The sequence below is a fragment of the Epinephelus lanceolatus genome, chromosome 16 (assembly GCF_041903045.1).
Source record: "Epinephelus lanceolatus isolate andai-2023 chromosome 16, ASM4190304v1, whole genome shotgun sequence".
Classification (NCBI taxonomy): domain Eukaryota; kingdom Metazoa; phylum Chordata; class Actinopteri; order Perciformes; family Serranidae; genus Epinephelus; species Epinephelus lanceolatus.
In genome coordinates, this window is record NC_135749.1 from 28,156,492 (window position 1) to 28,174,616 (window position 18,125).

The 18,125-nt window shown below is 39.5% G+C and overlaps 2 protein-coding genes across 5 annotated transcripts in view; one reads left to right on the top strand and one right to left on the bottom strand.

The window, feature by feature from the left end:
- The window catches only part of eya3 (EYA transcriptional coactivator and phosphatase 3), a 29,449-nt gene extending 16,425 nt beyond the window's left edge, over positions 1-13,024 (top strand). For 3 of the 4 annotated variants that reach the window (XM_078175798.1, XM_078175797.1, XM_078175800.1), the window contains 10 exons: positions 1,644-1,821; positions 2,061-2,230; positions 2,471-2,554; positions 2,661-2,750; positions 3,166-3,224; positions 3,351-3,511; positions 5,294-5,420; positions 5,735-5,856; positions 5,956-6,056; positions 7,159-13,024. In XM_078175798.1, coding sequence (XP_078031924.1) covers positions 1,644-1,821; positions 2,061-2,230; positions 2,471-2,554; positions 2,661-2,750; positions 3,166-3,224; positions 3,351-3,511; positions 5,294-5,420; positions 5,735-5,856; positions 5,956-6,056; positions 7,159-7,239 — 1,173 coding nt within the window. In that variant the 3' untranslated portion in view covers positions 7,240-13,024. The remainder of the gene's footprint in view (positions 1-1,643; positions 1,822-2,060; positions 2,231-2,470; positions 2,555-2,660; positions 2,751-3,165; positions 3,225-3,350; positions 3,512-5,293; positions 5,421-5,734; positions 5,857-5,955; positions 6,057-7,158) is intronic. The other variant, XM_078175799.1, reaches the window with a different exon arrangement.
- Positions 13,018-17,848, bottom strand: LOC117263821 (XK-related protein 8-like). Its single transcript, XM_033637474.2, has 3 exons — positions 17,439-17,848; positions 16,470-16,660; positions 13,018-15,744 (listed from the first exon to the last, which is right to left on the bottom strand). The coding sequence occupies exons 1-3, from the start codon at positions 17,732-17,734 to the stop codon at positions 14,960-14,962; spliced, it is 1,272 nt and encodes a 423-aa protein (XP_033493365.2). The 5' UTR covers positions 17,735-17,848; the 3' UTR covers positions 13,018-14,959.
- Positions 17,849-18,125: the final 277 nt, after the last annotated feature.

The window sequence follows — 18,125 nt, forward strand, 5'->3', positions numbered from 1 at the left end:
GACAAATGTTTGTCAGATGTCCACTGCCCTATTAGTTTAACTATAAGAGCTAATAACTTGGGTACTCAGAAGTGTGAAACTCTTACAGATACTGTAAGCAAATTGTATTATTTATGGAGAGTTTGGTCGAAATAGTTTAGATTTAAAGGTAAACATGAGAATGATTAACTTTTGGGTACATTTAATTAGTCATAATACAGCAAAAATCTCTTTGACTGTGTTTATTGTTTTCAAGACTTTGTATGATGACAATATTTTTCAGTGTAAATGGATTTCCAAAGTTAAAAATATTCTTGATGATTGTGGTTTATCGTACTTATGGCATGACGCTGGACGGATGAACCCTAAATATTTAAAATTAATGATTGAACGTAGATTATCTGATATGGAACTACAGAGATGGCATGAGAAATTACAAAGTAACCCTTTATGTGATAGTTATAAATTGTTTAAAACTGATTTCACTTTTGAACCTTATCTGATTATGTTAAGACCTGCCGAAAGAGTTTGTTTGTCTAAGTTTTGGTGTGGAAATCATAAGTTACCTATCTCTGAGCGCAGGTATGATCGTGAAAATGTCCCCCGGAAATGTACTCTTTGTTTGACTGGCAATCGAGGAGACGAATATCATTATGTACTTGTGTTTTCTTTTTTTGATAAAGAGAGAAGAGAGTTGGTTGGACAGTTCTATAGAGCAAATCCAAATATTTATAAGTTTCAAAAGTTAACGTCATCTCGAAAAGTAAAGGTCTTGTCAAATTTGTTGAAACTTTTAAAGAAAATCTTGAATAGTTTCTCTTGATTTGCTTTGACTTGTATGTATGTACACAAATTCTGTTTTATTTATTTTGCTGTGCATTGGCTGCCGCCTGTCCTGATTTGTTAATGTTATTTTTTGTTGTCTGCCCCTTATACCCCGGGGAGGGGTCAAAAGGAATAAATGAAATGAAATGAAATGAAATGAATCATGCTGCTCCAGTGTGTTATTTTAGACTGCATGCTAGCATTGCAGAATCAGAACGGGCATGAAGGGGTGACATGTAACACAGCAGTGTCGGCCTCTAGTGTGACATATAACATATGTGCTGGCAGTGCTTTATAAAAAATAACAAGGCAATAACAATCATTTAGCATCTGTTACATGACAGCTCATCTCATCCTCTGCTCGGAGGGTAAGGAGCTCCCAGAACCTCATTGTTTTCCCTATATGTGGACGTTTTTTGGCTGCTCTTCTTCTTTCAGTTAGCCGCTAACTGCTATCAGCTACTGTGCACCCATAACACATCGTCGAAAACGTCACACCCATGACACCCATGATCCCATCCTGCCAGCTGTCCTTTTTATAAAGCTGTTACTTCCTCTGATGCCGCCTTGAAGCCGAAACAACTCCGTCTCCCATTCCATGACCCTACCTTGTGTACAGAACAGTGAGGCAGAACGACAGCATGAAATTCCTCAGACACATCCCCAGAAGAACACTGCACTGACTGATATTTTATTGTTTGTTTGTTTGTTTTTTCTTCTATCTATATGCGTGAGAAAATGTAAAAATTATCACTAAGTTCATTTTGATGACGCCAATGCTGACATTTTTCCACTACCCTTCTCCCGTCAAAAACAATTGTTTGTTTTTTCCCCTCAAGGAATTTAGCAGCTACAACTCTTTGGGACAGAGTCAGTTCTCTCAGTACTACGCTCTGCCTCCCAGCTACGTGCCTGCCGGGCTGCCCAGTAGCGATGACCACGGTGCCGCTGTGGGAGTGGCCGGTTATTCAGCTGTGAAGTCGGAGCAAGCCGCGTCAGCTGGACTCCCTCCCAGAGGTAACTTCAGTTCTTTGATTTACATTATTGTATTTTCTACAGCACTAATATGTGGCACATATAATGTTTGTACAAGTTTGAATCATAACGAGGGCTGGGTATCAGTACTCATTACCTTGTGATGTAGGCTATTGGTTTCAGCATCACTTTAATGGTACTGGTAACATTTTGTTTTTTTCCAATGATACCCAGAATAAATGTATTATTCAAGTACTAATTTCTGACTTCCTTGTATTAAGATGCGTCCCCACCAGAGAATCTCCCAGCAGGTGCAGCCCTTCCTACGAGCGTGTCTCTCCCCGCCGGAGCCAGAGATCAGGATGAGGTTGGTCGCAGGAACTCTGTTGGCAAAGCGAAAGGAAAGGGCAAGAGGTCTGATAGCTCCCCACCTACTGACAGTGACCTGGAGGTAACCAAGTCTGCAGTTTACCAATCTTTGCACACGTAAACCAAACATTAAGAGGCTGTTGCTCTGTCATTAGCTTAGCAGCATTTAAGAGTTTAAGCCAAACCCAACAAACAACATGTCACTTTAAACTGGACTCACCTGATCTAAGTTCTAAATATATGGAAAAGATTTATAGGATTCAGTTCTTATCTTACTTATTTTTGCAGAGTGTAACATTATTCTTACATGCTGTTTTTTTAGCGTATTTTTCTGTGGGATCTGGACGAGACCATCATTATATTCCACTCACTGCTCACAGGCTCCTATGCACAGAAGTTTGGCAAGGTTTGTTTCTGTTAATATGCTAAAACTTTGAGTATACAGCACAAAATGAAAAATATGTTTGTTGTATGAAAGATTTATTGTTGGTCTGTGTTGGGTTGTTGTTCAGGACCCAGCGTCAGTGCTGAACTTGGGTTTGCAGATGGAGGAGCTGATCTTTGAGCTGGCGGACACTCACCTTTTCTTCAATGACCTGGAGGTACAGTAAGATACATTCAGACTGGTGTAGCCATGACAGGAATGAAGTGCAGGTCCTTTAAAAGTCTTAATTATATTTGAAAAATATTGGGCTTAAGTAGTCTTAAACTTGAATTTGTGAGGTTATAATTGCCACGAACATTTTATTTTATTTAATTTAGTCATCTTTTAGTTTCTGTTTTTCAAACTGAGTTCAGCCCTTTTGTGTGGAAGTTACATTTCTAATGTTACAGACCTTTAAACCTAATACTATCACTTTAAACTTCCATTTACGTGTTGGCAAAATGTAGACTGAGCTGACTCACCACTGCTTTATACTTACATGCAATGCTTGACTAAGAAAAATATGATTTGTCCAAAAATCAGTTAAGTACATGATTATATGATTTGTAAGAACCCTATTTGTTTTCTTTAAGGAATGTGATCAAGTCCATGTTGAGGATGTTGCCTCTGATGACAATGGACAGGATCTGAGGTGTGTTACATGCTGTCCTGTACCTAACACACACGATTCAACCTCATCACACACTTCAACATCATGACAGAAAGCAGATTTTTTGCCATCGTCCAAACAAATCACAAGTGCTTCTTTCTATTTTAGTAACTACAACTTCTTGGCGGATGGCTTTAATGGTTCCAGTGCTGGAACGACATCAGGAACCACCACGGGGGTCCAGGGAGGGGTGGAGTGGATGCGGAAACTGGCCTTTCGCTACCGCCGGCTAAAAGAGATCTATAATAACTATAAAGGGAATGTTGGAGGTGAGTTTGCATCAATAACAACTCTGCCTTGTACAGCTGGAGTTTAAAATGGCAGGCGCATAAGAAAAATGATGTGATGATGGCAAATGTAAAACACTTAAAACTAAAAAGAGTTCTAGTCAGTAGACAGTGTTCAAAGCTTGTGTCAATCAATTATTTATATTTATATGCCAAATATATGTCCAAAAAATCAGTATCAGAGTATACTACATCAAAATCCCTGTCTTCTCTCTTACTCTAAATGTTTGATGACTCATCTAGCACAGTCGATATTCGCCTTGTTGGCTGCCATCGGCCTATTGTCAAATAAGATATTCATGGATGTCTGTTGTTACGTCAATTTTACACTGGCTAAAAAGCAGGGCTCATTACTAACAGCCACAAACTTAAATTGATGAACATGTACAAGAAGAATGCAGTGACAGTTTGGAAGACGGGCTCTGTGATCTTACTGTTGTGTGATGAGACGGCAAGTAGCAGCCAGTGTCCGATCGTCCCAGGGGCAAAATAAAACGTGTTTGGAATGAACAGAGAACCTCCCCGGGACGAAAGGATGTAGTAAACTCACTGTTGTTGCGTTAGAGGATGCACTCGATGCATGAACAATGAATCCGTGTTATAATAAGCCAGAGGACAGATAAGTAACGTCAGCTGTTAGCAGCTGGTGGTCGAAACAAACAGCTCATGGAGTTTGCACTGACTTACATAATGATGTGTTCAAGTCCTATTCAGTAAAAATGAGAACAAGGTGTAGGTAAATCATAACATTCTCATGATGTGTTTAGTGTAATCTTGTAAACTGTAGGTTTTGGTGAGAAATTTGAATAAATACAGCTGGTTGAAGGAGAAATAAGTAGTTTTTTAAAGCTGTTTTCCATGTGAAAGATTATATTAAACATTGTTTCATGAGTTTGTATAATTGAATCTGTGTTCATTTAGAGGTAGTGTAATGAAGGGCTTAATTACAGTTATTTTTTATAGTGTTTCTCTGGCACAGGAGGGGGAATAAATAACAAAAAACAAAATGAACAACAATATAAAAACATCAGTGTCATTATCAGCCAAATTGTTATTAGGTATCAGTATCGGCCTAGAATTTCAAAGTTGGTGTATCCCTACTGTACTCAGGGACGTGTACAAAAGTTCATACGATCAAATGAGAGTTTAGTCATATAAAACTGCACTTAACTGTTTGAGGATTGTACTGGCTAACAAAGCAATATGGAGAAGGATGGGAATAGATGTGTGTTTGGGTATCAGAGGGCAAATTTTTTTTTTTTTTTTCCTTCATTTTCAAAACAGTGTGATGCGTTTGTTTTGATAAAGAAACCTAGGGGCACTCACAGCCATGTGAATTACAACATGTTTGACAACAGTGGAATTAGTTCCAAAGTCTAAAAGGCAAACGAAAGCAAACACACACATCTGACGTTCCACAATTTCCTCTCCCTGTGTAAAACAAACAAGGTAATGTTTCAGCCCAGTGGCCCAGATAAACGGGGAGATGTCTGTTTGTGTTAGGGATCTGTGTGTGTGTGTGTGTGTGTGTGTGTGTGTGTGTGTGTGTGTGTGTGTACGTGTACACCTTTTGTCTTTTTAATATCAGACTGTGGAAGTATGTTTTTGAAAGGCACCGTTAACCACAAAACATTTAAAAGGTGCATCACTTCAAACATTCGTAAAATGGGGGTGATGTTAGACTGACAGGTTATTCCTTATATGCTGATAGCGGTATTTAAATCCTGCAATATTGAGGTTGTATGTGCACGTTGTCTCTTTCAGGCCTGTTGAGTCCGATGAAAAGGGAGCTGCTTCTCCGGCTTCAGTCTGAGATTGAGAACGTTACAGACGCGTGGCTCACCACGGCCCTCAAGTCTCTGCTGCTCATCCAGTCCAGGTCTGAGCAGAGGTTATTATGTTTAAACATATTTCAGGTACTCTGATGCAAGATGAGTAGAGTGCGCTCTAATCATGTGAATTATTAGATTAAGGTGACTACTATATTTAAGATTATTATCAAAGTTAGTAACAGTTTTCTCTTAGTGACCCAAATGAGTGTGTTGACTTTTAAAAGGCAATATTTATTCAGAAAATGATGCAACACTAGATACATGATACATGATAAAGCTTCTGGTTTTTCTCTGTGAGCCCACGTTTATTCAAGTATATGGATTTGTGTGTGTGTGTGTGTGTGTGTGTGTGTGTGTGATATTCCACCAACAGGGGGAAGTGTATGAATGTGTTGGTCACCACCACTCAGCTAGTCCCTGCACTGGCCAAGGTGCTGCTCTACGGCCTGGGAGACGTGTTCCCCATCGAGAACATCTACAGTGCCACTAAAATAGGTACGTGTGAAATTGATGTCAGTACAATTAACTGATCTAAATTATTCTCTACAGTGACTGTGTAATGTCTAATTTTCCCTGTGGTTTCCTCTCATGCAGGGAAAGAGAGTTGCTTTGAGAGGATTGTCTCTCGCTTCGGGAAGAAAGTGACTTATGTGGTGATAGGTGATGGTCGAGATGAGGAGTTTGCAGCAAAACAGGTAAACATTTTAAGTCTTAATATTTCCTTACTTCTGCCTTCCTTTGTGTGTCTCAGACAAAGTTGCATGTTCTCAGAAATGTTGTTAAATACTGCACTGCAGGCAAATACAAGTGCAGGCACTGTGACTCTCCCTTTATTTGTTTAAAAAGTGTCCACATCAGACGGAGCTTACTCGTTAGGATGTGAGCATACACGACTCAAAAGCTTATTAAATTGTAAAGTAAACACTAAAGCAGGTGTAAGGTGTACTATGCACTGTGGGATTGTCAGTTACTGTTTGTAAACATGCTCGCCAGCAAAAGTAAAAGTAAAAGCCAACCACAGATTCTCTCCCGTCTGGTGTTTCACCTCGCTATATTTGCATTTTGTGTCTCTTGGATGCCTACTGATCATGGTTTGGCACCTGGTTGGTACCTTTTTATTAAGTCCCGTCCTCACCTGAGCGCTGTGGGGGTACATGCCCACAAATGTCCTGGGCATTGAAGTAATTATAAAATACAGGCAGAGGGCAGAGTCTCTGCAACCGACACACACTTCCAGTAGGTCATAAATGATCCTGTGTAGTATATCTTTGAGGTAAAAAATGTCAAAATAGACAGACTGGAGCTGGCGCCTGACTCTGTTGATCAGTTACTAAAGCCACAACAAGCGATCCAAGTCTGGTGTGCTGCTTCTCTTTGGCTGTAAAACGACCACGTTGCCTGTTTTACCGGCCTGGTTCCAGACTTGTAAATTGCCACTTTCATCTCAGATTCATTTATTCAAATATTTCAAATGAAATGGAAATCCAGTGTGATTATCCAAGAAGCATAATGTATTCACTTGAGAAAACAAATCTGCTCTGTTTTTCTGAATTAATGAGATAATAATCTCCATAATTCCTTGTTTTCTTTATAATGAAGATTATTATCTCAATAATTCAGAAAAAAAAGAACTATTCTTTTTAAGTAAATGCACTACACTTCTGTCTCCCCCCTATTCAAGCAGATTTGTGAATTGATCTGGAGATGTCAAGTTACAATTTGACGACATGTAAAGCCTTTGTAAGCGTTTGTGTCTGACACACTGTCATGTTTCTGTGGTTGTGTCTCTCTCTGTAGCACAATATGCCTTTCTGGCGGATCTCCACTCATGGCGACCTTGTGTCCCTGCACCAAGCGCTGGAACTGGACTTCTTGTAAAGGAGGCAGCATTGAATATCGCACACTATAGGGAAAATGTCGTCCTGTCAGTTTGTGCAGTGACATTGTGTGAGAAAACCCTCCACGAGCCTCGAATGATACACACTCGCATATAAGCAAATCTGCCCTCACTAGACGACTAAGTAATGACTCACTGTGTGATGTGTGATGGTAACGGGGTGGGAGCTGACTGTGAGAAACGGACTGGATGCATCGTTTGGCTGAGTTAAAGGTTCCTCACGCCCAGCGCTCCCTCCTCTACGGCAGCTAAACTCACCATGGCTGAAACTGGCACTGATTTGGACACAGAAGGGAAGACATCCATTTTATTCCTCCTCCTTGTTCTCATCGTCTTTCAAGTATCATAATCTCCTGCAGTGAAAACAATCCCTCTCATTCTTTTTTCTCATCCTGGAATTAATCAACCAAAGGGCCACCTTTGTTTGTTGGCATTCTTGTTTTTCTTGTTGCTGTGTTTTTAATTTAGCTGAAAGAATATCAAAGTTAATTTGTTTAAACAAACCTCTCTCGTTTGCACTCACTCAAAGACTTGAAAGCATCATTTTGCAGAGGTGACTGAGTAATACCCATTCAGCTGTTTAATGAGGAACTAGATGAGGTTATAAACACGTAACTTGGTCACAACCTTTCCGTCAGCTGTCCTGACCTCTCCACTGTGTTGCAACAGCAGATGTGTGGTCCTTATTTTACATACAGTATGTGTCATCTGTGGTCAGTAAGGATATGTGCAGAGAATCAGATGCTCCATTCAACTTCTGACAAAACTGAAACGACCTTTCTGTAACGCTCAGTGATATGACAGGTAGAAAGCAGAGCAGGATGCTCCGAACAGACACCAAACAAGCAAGTAAATTTCCTCCCCCACTGGTAGTAGTAGCATTAGTAAGACTAAGCACGAGATCTTGAAAATAACGTCTGAATGAAAACCTTAGCAGTGTCCCAAAACCACACTAACTCTAATACTGAATGTACGACATACTAATCATCATAGTATCCTGTTTTAGCAGTGGGGCTGCACGGTATGTAGGAAATAAGTGAACACATTGTTAAATATCGCAATAATGATATTACTTGCCAATAATATACAGATATTAAAGGTCCAGTGTGTAGAATGTAGGGGGATATATTGGCAGAAATGGAATATAAAATAATAAGTATGTTTTCTCTAGTGTATAATCACCTGAAAATAAGAATTATTGTGTTCTCGTTACCTTTAGAATGAGCTGTTTATTTATACATGGGGAGCTGGTCCTCGTTTATGGAGATCGCCATGTTGTACCGCCATGTTGCTACAGTGGCCAGAACAGACAAACCAAGCACTGACTCCAGATAGGGCCATCTGAGTTGTCACATTTTCCCATCAGTCACCATAGTGAGAAGTTCATGCAATGAGCAGCATCATAGTGTCACTGGTTTGTAACGTGAAGCTGCTTTATTCAGTGTTTTTACTGATTTTAAATTACTGGTTCTGTTTGTTTTGGAGAGGAGGAGACCTCTGTGGATAATTCGGCTCCCGGTAAAAACTTGCTGAACAATAAACACTGAAGGGATTCTAACCAGGAGAAGTTTTTGTTGGTTGCACACTGCAGTGCACCACTACATGCCACCAAATCCCCCTAAATCTTACACACTTCACCTTTTAAGGTATGCTCAATTCTTCTTCTGAATTTAAAGAATGAAAGGAAATTATTTCCAACTTTCTTGTTTGAACAAATTGAACATTGAGTTAAACACAAAAGGCACCAATAAATTAAAAAAAAAAAAAATTAAAAGCACAATTTTCTATTGATAATCTGATCAATGAGTGGAGTATCTCTGTCTTTTGTGATGTGTTTATTGTATAACCTGATATTATGGTGTCTTGGCAAAAAAAAAAAAAAAACGTGCAGCCCTATTTAGTATCCAAAAACATTAACATACATAACCTTTTTATGTTTTGAGGGAATTACATAATACACCCAAAAGTCTCTGCAAGTTAAACTTATAGAAAGCTAAACGTTTTTCTATAAGTATCACTTATTTTAGTTTTCCAAGATTTATCTTGAGTTTTTTCCCTTGCACCCACAACTTATTTTAAATTTTCTCCAGTTGTGAGCACCCACCTAATTTTCTCTGGGAACTGCATTGTGTGAAAAGTGTCTAGAATCGACCATATTTAGCCGCCTACTGTGTGATTAGTGAGCCACAAAGTTGTCACTTTTCTATTGTGAAGACACTATACTAAAAACCTGTGCAGAATCAGTATGTGGTATGGATTTGGGACACGACAATCTGATTTAAAGGATTCAATGTTTATTTTCTGGTTTGAGAAAATGCTCCACAAACCGTTTAAAAACCTGTTGATTATCTGAAAATTGGTTTGACACAAAGCTACAAACAGGGCTGTTCTTCTTTGCTGATGATGTTATGTTATACTAGTAATATACTGATGCAGCTGTTTTTGGGGTTCCAAAGTATCCTTTAACTCCTATGAGGAGATGAACTGCCATTAGAAATTCATTGAAGTGCTTAGTTGAATGTGGTACAATACAAGCATTTAAAATAATGGGATTTACTGTAGATTGGTGAACAGTTTATGTTTTTCAGAATGATGTAAATCAGGATAACATGACTCTGGTAACAAATGTTAAGTGTGTTTAGGTTGAGGGAGGAAACTATAAGGGATCATACCCATGGATGGATTCCAGAACTGGTCACAGAGCCTCTGTTTAAAATGGCCGGTAACTTTTATTGTTATAAAGTCACAGAGCTCAGTTTGTGTTTTGCTCCCAATCCTTTGCCAGTCTTTTTCCTTTTAGAGCCAGGCTGAAGTGTCGGTCAGTATTGGTGTATATCTCAGCCCATAAGTAACAAGACATTGTAGTACAGAGACAGTGTTTCCATTCCCTAATTCTCCACCTAAGAGCACTGACTAGTTCATTTTTTTGCGCTGTAAAACGTCTCTCTCAGGATGGTCACGAATCTAAAGGATCTACAGGGTTAGGGGCTGTATGTCAAGATCATAGTGAATGGAAATGCAAAAATAATTTTCTGTAAATTTGGTTAAAGTTTGCGCTCCGTATGAATGGAAACCCAACTACAGATAACAGCTCCATTGGCCCAAACTTTGCAGGATGCAGGATCTGAATTGGTTTGAATGGAAAACTGTCTGTTATGGATCTGTTGTGTCAGGAAGCTTTAGACAGCCTCTCTCTTTCTCTTTGTGTCCAGCATGAACTAAACACTGAAGTTTAGTTTTTAAACCAACAACAGCACCCAATAGCTTTGGTTCAGGATGAAGGTCCTGGTTGCATGGGTGCTCCTATGTTTTGAGACATCTGTCCTCAGGGGCCCCATTGTCTCATAATCCGCCCGTGCTCTCACCTTTCAGCCTCTGACTCAGCTTATACATTGTTTGGAGGATTATAATCACTTAAGAGGTTTCATTATGAGTTTCCTCTTCTCATAGTGAAGACAGTTGTTGCATCTCATCACAGGAGGAGAGCGGTGTTCGTAAAGCATTTGTACAATTTGACAAAACCAGGGCAAAAAATAGTCTTAGCCAGTAGGATTAAGTTTGATTTCTCTTACATGTTGTCATGTTGTTGCAACAAAACCAGAGTTGCTCTGTTAACGCAACTGAATGTCAAAATGGTCATTTACCAAAAAGGAACTTGCATACTTTCGTTTCCAAAGACTTTACTCAACATGTTTCTCAGTTGTTTTTCAGGCAGTTGTCAACATTCGTTGTATTAATTAGTTAAAACTAGAGCTGCAACTAAAAATTGTCTTTATCAGATTATCTGAAAATTATTTTCTCAATATTTTTGGTCAACTGTTTCATCTAGAGTTGCAACGATTAGTTGATTAACTAAGTGGTCAATCTGGAAAAAAAAAAAAATCAGTTGTAGTAAAAAATTTTAAGCAAAAATGCCACTAATTAACAGGTTCTAGCCTCTCAAATGTGAGCATTTGCTGTTTTTCTTGGACTTATATGATAGCAAACTGAGTATCTTTTGGTTTTTTTGAGTGATTGTTGGTCAAAACAAGCATCTGAAGATGTCACTTTGGGGTCTGGGAAATTGTGAGTAGCTCCTACTACTATTCTTTGACATTTTTATAGACCAACGATCAATCAAGAAAATAACCATGAGTTGCAGCCCTAATTTTGTCCATGAAATGTCAAAAAAATGGTTAAAAATGTCCACAACAGTTTCCCACAGCTCAATGTGACGTCTTAAAATTGCTTATGTTGGACCAAATTTATTGTCTGAGGAAAATGTAAAACTGCAAATATTCACTTTAAAACAATACAAAAACTTACTGAAAAAATTAGTTAATTGTGAAAAAAAGTTGCAGACTCGTCAACTAATTGTTTCAGCTCTAGTTAAAATTTGGGAATTTAAGTGTATCCAATAAGTGCAACCATAGCTTTGAATTTTCAGCCACATGACAACCCACAACCTCTCGGAGGCGTATCAGAGGGGACAAATTTACACAAAGGATGATGACTGTGCAATACATTTCTACTTTGCTCACTGACTGTATTTCAAGGGACTTTTCATTTTGTAGATGGTGAGAGAAGCCGGAGGAGTCGATCGACTGTCCCCCGGTCCGTGTGAGATTATGACTGAACAATACTGAGCCTGAAGAAGACTTTGTATTTACACACATGCAGCTTGACCGTTAAGAATGTGTATTTCTGTGTAATTTTTGTTTGTCTTGCGTGACTGTGCATATTTATATTGTGCCTTTAACCATCAATTGTATGCATAATCTCAAAGGGAAAGATTTTGTTTGATACATTTATCACTGCATTGTTATATTATCCAAAGTGTTATCTTACTTTTTTTAAATTCAATACTTTTTTTAAGTGTTTTTTTGTTACTAGACTTTGTTTGATTTGATTGTGTTGTCTGCACTGTATTTGAAAGGCCTCCTTCTAGAAAACTATACATCCATTTTGGGGAAAAGTTCATGTGGGTTGCTCAGTGTTTAAAGAAAATTTTAGTGAAGGGCCGAAGAACAGTTATTTTGCTATCAGTTACGTTTTCAAAGAATAGATGTCTCAATTTGGATTGACAACACATTTGTGTTTCATGTAAATTTACTTGTGGAAATCCCACCATCAGCATTCAGTTTCTGCTTTGTATTAGATTTCTGCTTCCTTTTGAAAAGGAGATTGCGTTTGTTTTGTTGCTGTGAAACGCTTAGCATCGCTTAGAGACAATCAGGATCTAAATACATGGTATTTTTAATGCAGATTACTAAAGTGAAAGGCATGTTTGATTGTTCAGTGTGAATTAAAGGTAAATCTATCAGATCTGGCGTTTGAGAAAACTGAGACCATATGCAATCTTTGCATTTTTGTCTGCATATTGAATGTGTTTTCTGTTTATTTCTTTACTTTGTCTGCATGTCATGTCTGTTTTGAAGTATACCATGGCTGTTAAATAATGACCATGCAATGTTTAAGGGGCTATATTCTTCTATGTGTGCTCTTTTTTCTTTCCAATGCCAAATACTGTTATTATTTTTATGTTAATGTTTTGTTTTGTTTTTTAATGTATTTCATCTCATTTTCAAGGACCTGTGAGGCCACATGTAGAGAGCCTGAATGTGATCCTGTAAACGGAGCACCATCATAATAATCGATGCTAATTTAATTACAATAATCACTATGTTCCCCACAGTAGCTGTTTGGGACCTCTACACAGCCCTGTAAGGTTTCCCTGTGTACCTTAGACACTCAGTACAGTGTAAATAAATTTCAAAAAGTTTCAGACTCAAGTTTTGGTTTATTATATATTACTATAAAAAAAAATACAATTGTATACAAAAATACAATTACAAATTATTGACAACATCTGTTATAAATATAATCCATAAACATTTTCAGTAAAAATCTGTTTCTTAATGATAAATGTGATATTGGAAGATGTTTCTGGGCAGCTGTTGATAGACTGGTCCTTATTGGTTGTTAACAATCATTCCTCCCTTCCATACATGCCAAAGACATCCCCCCTAATGCTATTCAACTATAAGCTTTCACAACAATATAGTTCAGTCACCCTCCTCACATTAATACCTTTCACGAAAGTCAATTTTAACATTTTGGTCGCCTACAAAATGTCTGTACAGCACTTGGTCATACTCAAAGATCCTCAAAGGAGTTGGGTGTAAGGGTTTTCTAGTAAGAACATTTTGTAATCATGGATTTAAGCTTGTTCTTGGGGTGGCAGCAGCTCAGTCCATGGGGACTTGGGTTGGGAAGTGGAGAGTTGCCTGCTCAAGTCCCCGCCCGGACCAAAATATGGAGCCTGGACACTGCTGAGTTGCCCTTGAGCAAGGCACCCCCCCAACTGCTGGGAGTGCCTGTCATGGGCAGCCCCCTCACTCTGACATCTCTCCACTTAGTGCATGTATAGGTGCTGTTTGTGCATGTGTGTGTTCAAACCTGTGTGCAATTGACAACCGAGTGAAAGAATTGAATTTCCCCTCAGGGATTAATAAAGTATATAAAATTTAAAAAATTAAATTAAATTAAAAATTAAAATTCTTCACTAACACAAATTAGCATTAGCATAAGCAAGATCACAGTTAACAGCTGTAAATGCATTGTGTAACCAGTCTGGCAGCTAGTGTTAGGGTCACTTCTGGCTCCAAACATCCAAGGTGGCACTAAAGGCCAAAACGGGAGTTCATAAAACAATGCGTGATGTCACAGAAGGCTTGGGTAATATCTCACTTTTCCTACCCTCATACTTTCCTAAAATTTCACACAGGGGTATCCGGTATACCATGATATGGGTGTGCGCCACTGCTATGCCCCCATCCCACTACTTTCCGCATACTATAGCTTTTTCAGACAAATAAATACATAATATAAACTCACAAAATGTTCATCTAAGTCATATTCTCACACCTATTTTCCTTATTAAAACAGAAAAATACAACTACGCCTTTTGAATTCAAATTTCAGAAACCAAATAATCCATCTCGGTTACTCTTTTTAGTCATCTAATAAGTAAGTCATGCGGGCCAGTGGTGCACTGGATAACACGTCTGACTACGGATCTCATTAGTTAGTCCACTGTTCCAGCAGTCACCGACTTTTATGTTGACACTTTTTTCCCGTTGGAAATACGTCTTTTCTATCGAGCGACACTCATCAAAAGTGTCATGCACCAAACCATAGATAAGGCTTAACACAAGCCATTTGAATGCACACTGCTCTTTCACCAATCAGTCTAAGACAAGCAGCAGTGGTGGGCAGGGCAGAGGCCAGATCCAGAATTTTTCAATGAGGGAGAAAGAAATATTTGAAATACTTGAAATCATGTCTGAAGGAGGACTTTAAAAATCTCTCCACAGGCAGTACGAACAAGAAGGAAAATTACAGCAACCCAAAACTATTTCAGTGTACATATGGGCATGTAAGTATCATTTTAAGGCAGACTTAAAAAAAAGTGAACCTATCCTTGAAAAGGAAAATAAATTAAATGATGATCGGCACATAGCAGCACCAGTTAGTGCAGTGAAGACAGTGCTCATGAGAATACAGCAGTCGTGACTTGTAGTCGTTTCCCATGAGGTAGAATCAGGGAGCAGGTCACAGTCCCTCTATCCCACACAACCTCATGATCTTGATTAATGAGGCTAGTCAAGTCTGCATGAGTCAGTCTAACCTCCGTGTCTGGTGGATGTCAGGTGACGCGGCTCAGGCGTAGAAGTTCTCAGCCAACTTCTTCATTCTTTTATTGCAGCGTTTAGTGACCGGTGCAGGTGGGCTTGGCCAGCTACGATATGTAATCTCCTTCTCCACGTCTAAATCTTCCAATGAGGATATAGGAAAGTCTGTCTCATCTTCAGGGAATGGAGTCCTAGTAGGTCCCTGTCCAACTCTGGACTTTTCTGCAGTGTCCCCTTTTAGCTCCTCCTTTGCCAGGCTTGGATGGCTGTACTTATAATATATCATCTTAAAAAAGAGGCCAAGGATGTAAACCCCAACAACACTGACTGCTGTGATGACAGCATACAGGGGTGGGATTTCAAAATAAGGCGGTTCTGTGCTCATCTTCCAGCACCACAGACCACAGAGGAAGGAAATGTCAACCAGTATGTAGCCATGATAGAGCAGAGTCCTGTACCTCGTCCTCCCCTCGACCACATTAAGCCAGTCGAAATACCAGATGAGGCCCACAGTGGCTCTGTAAAGCCATTCTCCACAAGCACTGTCCATGAATTCCGTCTTGGCTCTCCAGACGAAAAAGAATAACACCATCCAAGAGCACAAGAAGTGGGAGAAGATGAAGCAGGGCAGCACGGAGGCGAAGAGGGCGAGGGCGGTTAGACGAGACGTAATGAGGAACAGGTTCCAGAGGAAGTAGACTAACGAGGAGATCATCTGCTGTTTCTGTTTGTCAGGCAGAAAGGAGCGCAGGGAGCGGTGGTACATGGTCACACTGAAGGCGATGGCTGAGGCTGACCCAAGGGCCTTTAACACTGAGGAGGAGAAGACGTCATCATTAGGGAAGCTAGAAGTGACTGTAATTAATGTGTTTCCTCTTAGTAAAGAGTAGATAGTACTTTCATTGATAGAGTAGCCTTTTTCATGCATATACAGCACTGTTTTGGGTGCATTAAAGACCCCTTCAAATGAAAATCAAGTTTTTAACCTTAGTAACAGGTCCATATGGTGTTTTGGTGAGCATTTCTGCCTTGGAACTGTATAATGTACCAATGACCAGATTCAGACAGCCAGGGGATGATACGTCACATGCTGGTACCTTCATTATGGCAAAACAAGGGGTATCAGAAGAGAAGAGGTCCTCCCCCAGGAAATTTTGAGTGCCAAACATTTAATTTCATGCATTTTGATCCATGTTTAAGCACTGATTTCTGCCCTTTTTGCATCTATTTACGAAGGAAATGTCATGGTACATTCTGCTTCAACTTTACATAGTTGCTTTTTTGTCTGGCTGTTTTATGGCAGACTGCAACCATTGCTTCTGAGGTTGCATACTGCCGCCATTTATTTTACTGAAGGCACTGTTGCATTGATCAGTCACGGTCTAGCAGTCTTTCGAAGTAAAAGTCCTCTGCTACATTCATGTTTTCATAAGGGGGGGAGGGCAAATGCACATGTTAAAAATATTGAGGGGACATGCCCCCTGGTGACTCCCCCAAATCGAAATGATGTAGCTCTGAGAGATGAGAACACACTGTACCTGTCACAGGGTCAAGCTCGCCCCGCTGCATAATGATAGTGAGCATGAGGACAAGCTGAGGGGCACTCTCCGAAAACGTCTCTATGAGCCGCAGCATGCTCAGGTCGTGGCTCAGGAACACTGCTGTACCCTCGGGGTCATCGACCTCTGAGTAGGAGTTGCATAAGGAGATCTCCACGACACCTGCATGCCTGAGAGGACAAAGTTATGGGATAGAGAGAGCAGAGTTAAAACCAATTGAGTTACGTCAGTGATGGAAGAAGTGCTCAGATCTTAACAGTACAAGGAACAACACAACAATGTAAAGTACAAGTTCATCAAAACTGTTCTTTAAGTACAGTATTTGAGTAGATTTATTTACTTTCCACCACTGAGACACTCATTGTGATTTCTTTGGTAGTGTTGTCATCAGTGCAGTGCTTCAACAGAACTAGTTCAACAAGGCTCTAATATCAAATCAGATTATCTACTGCAGATAAAGAACCTTTCGTATAACTCACGTTTCATTCTTGAATCTTTGCGGTCACAAAAGTGGATCTACAGAGACTTTCGCATAAGACATGCCACTGTTACAACACACTACTGTTACAACTACTATCATGTATCAAATTTAGAGGAAATGAAACAGCTGATGTAATTCACAACAGAAATTACTTAATGTTTTGTTTTTATCTAAAAAGATAGAGTGTTTTGCGTATACTAAAATTCAATAGTTTTTACACCACCCTAGTTTGGAGTTGAGCTAGAGTGAGGCACAACTGTTCCATTCAGACTGTATTTCCCGTAAATGGGAATATGTGCATGAACAGACAAGGGTGGAGCTCTCTGATATAGAGCCACACGTATAAAGAGAAATCGCCTTACTATTCTGCATTCACACTCACTTCCCCACACATACAAAAGAAGGAAATACAGCCTGTGGCACTTGGAACACACCAGGATTATTGTAATACACAACGTTTGCACAACCTGAAGTAGATCCCCAGCTGGAAAACATGAAGCAGCCTGAGCTGGCTCGGGCTCAGGCAATTTTCAACCTTTGTCTGCCTCTTAAATTCCTCGTAGCTGTACCACAGCCAGCTGTAGGCCTGAACAAGAATGGACGAGCCGATGAGAAGCAGCAGCAGGATGCCAAGGCTCCAGTAGGCTTTTTCTTGGTAGAAAACCACAGCTGCCCATATATCCAGCCCTATGTCAAGCAGCAAGAACACTAGTCCACAAAGAATAAAGACGAAGTCCACGGGGGAGTACTTGAACACACCCATAGTGTCTGTCAAATTAAAGTTTACACATATCCCCTTTAACTACTTGCTTCTATTGTGGCTACATATTTTGGGAGTTGTCAACACGTCACTTGTTAACTGAAAGTAGGCAAAGCGCTAAAGTTCAGTGTCAAACACTTGTAACTCCTCCTATTGACCCTCCTTCATAGTTATGTAACTTCTTAAAGGGATACTGCAGTAATATATTCATTACCAGTTTACATGCAAAGAACTCATACTGACAGCTGTCACTTTAATCGTTAAGCTCTATAGTACTACCATATTTAAAGAAAGCTATTTTACTGTGAAATAAAAGAGACTGAGCTGTAAATTATCATGCAGATCACATACTGTCTGCATGAAGTGTACAACTAGTTATTGTCTTGCAGATGCA

Coding starts and splice junctions, on each gene's coding strand:
- LOC117263821 (XM_033637474.2), bottom strand. CDS start 17,734: ATGGGTGTGTTCAAGTACTCCCCCGTGGACTTCGTCTTTATTCTTTGT. Junction 16,661..17,438: donor CAGCTGGGGATCTACTTCAG/GTTGTGCAAACG, acceptor TTGTCCTCTCAG/GCATGCAGGTGTCGTGGAGA. Junction 15,745..16,469: donor CGAGCTTGACCCTGTGACAG/GTACAGTGTGTT, acceptor TCTCCTCCTCAG/TGTTAAAGGCCCTTGGGTCA.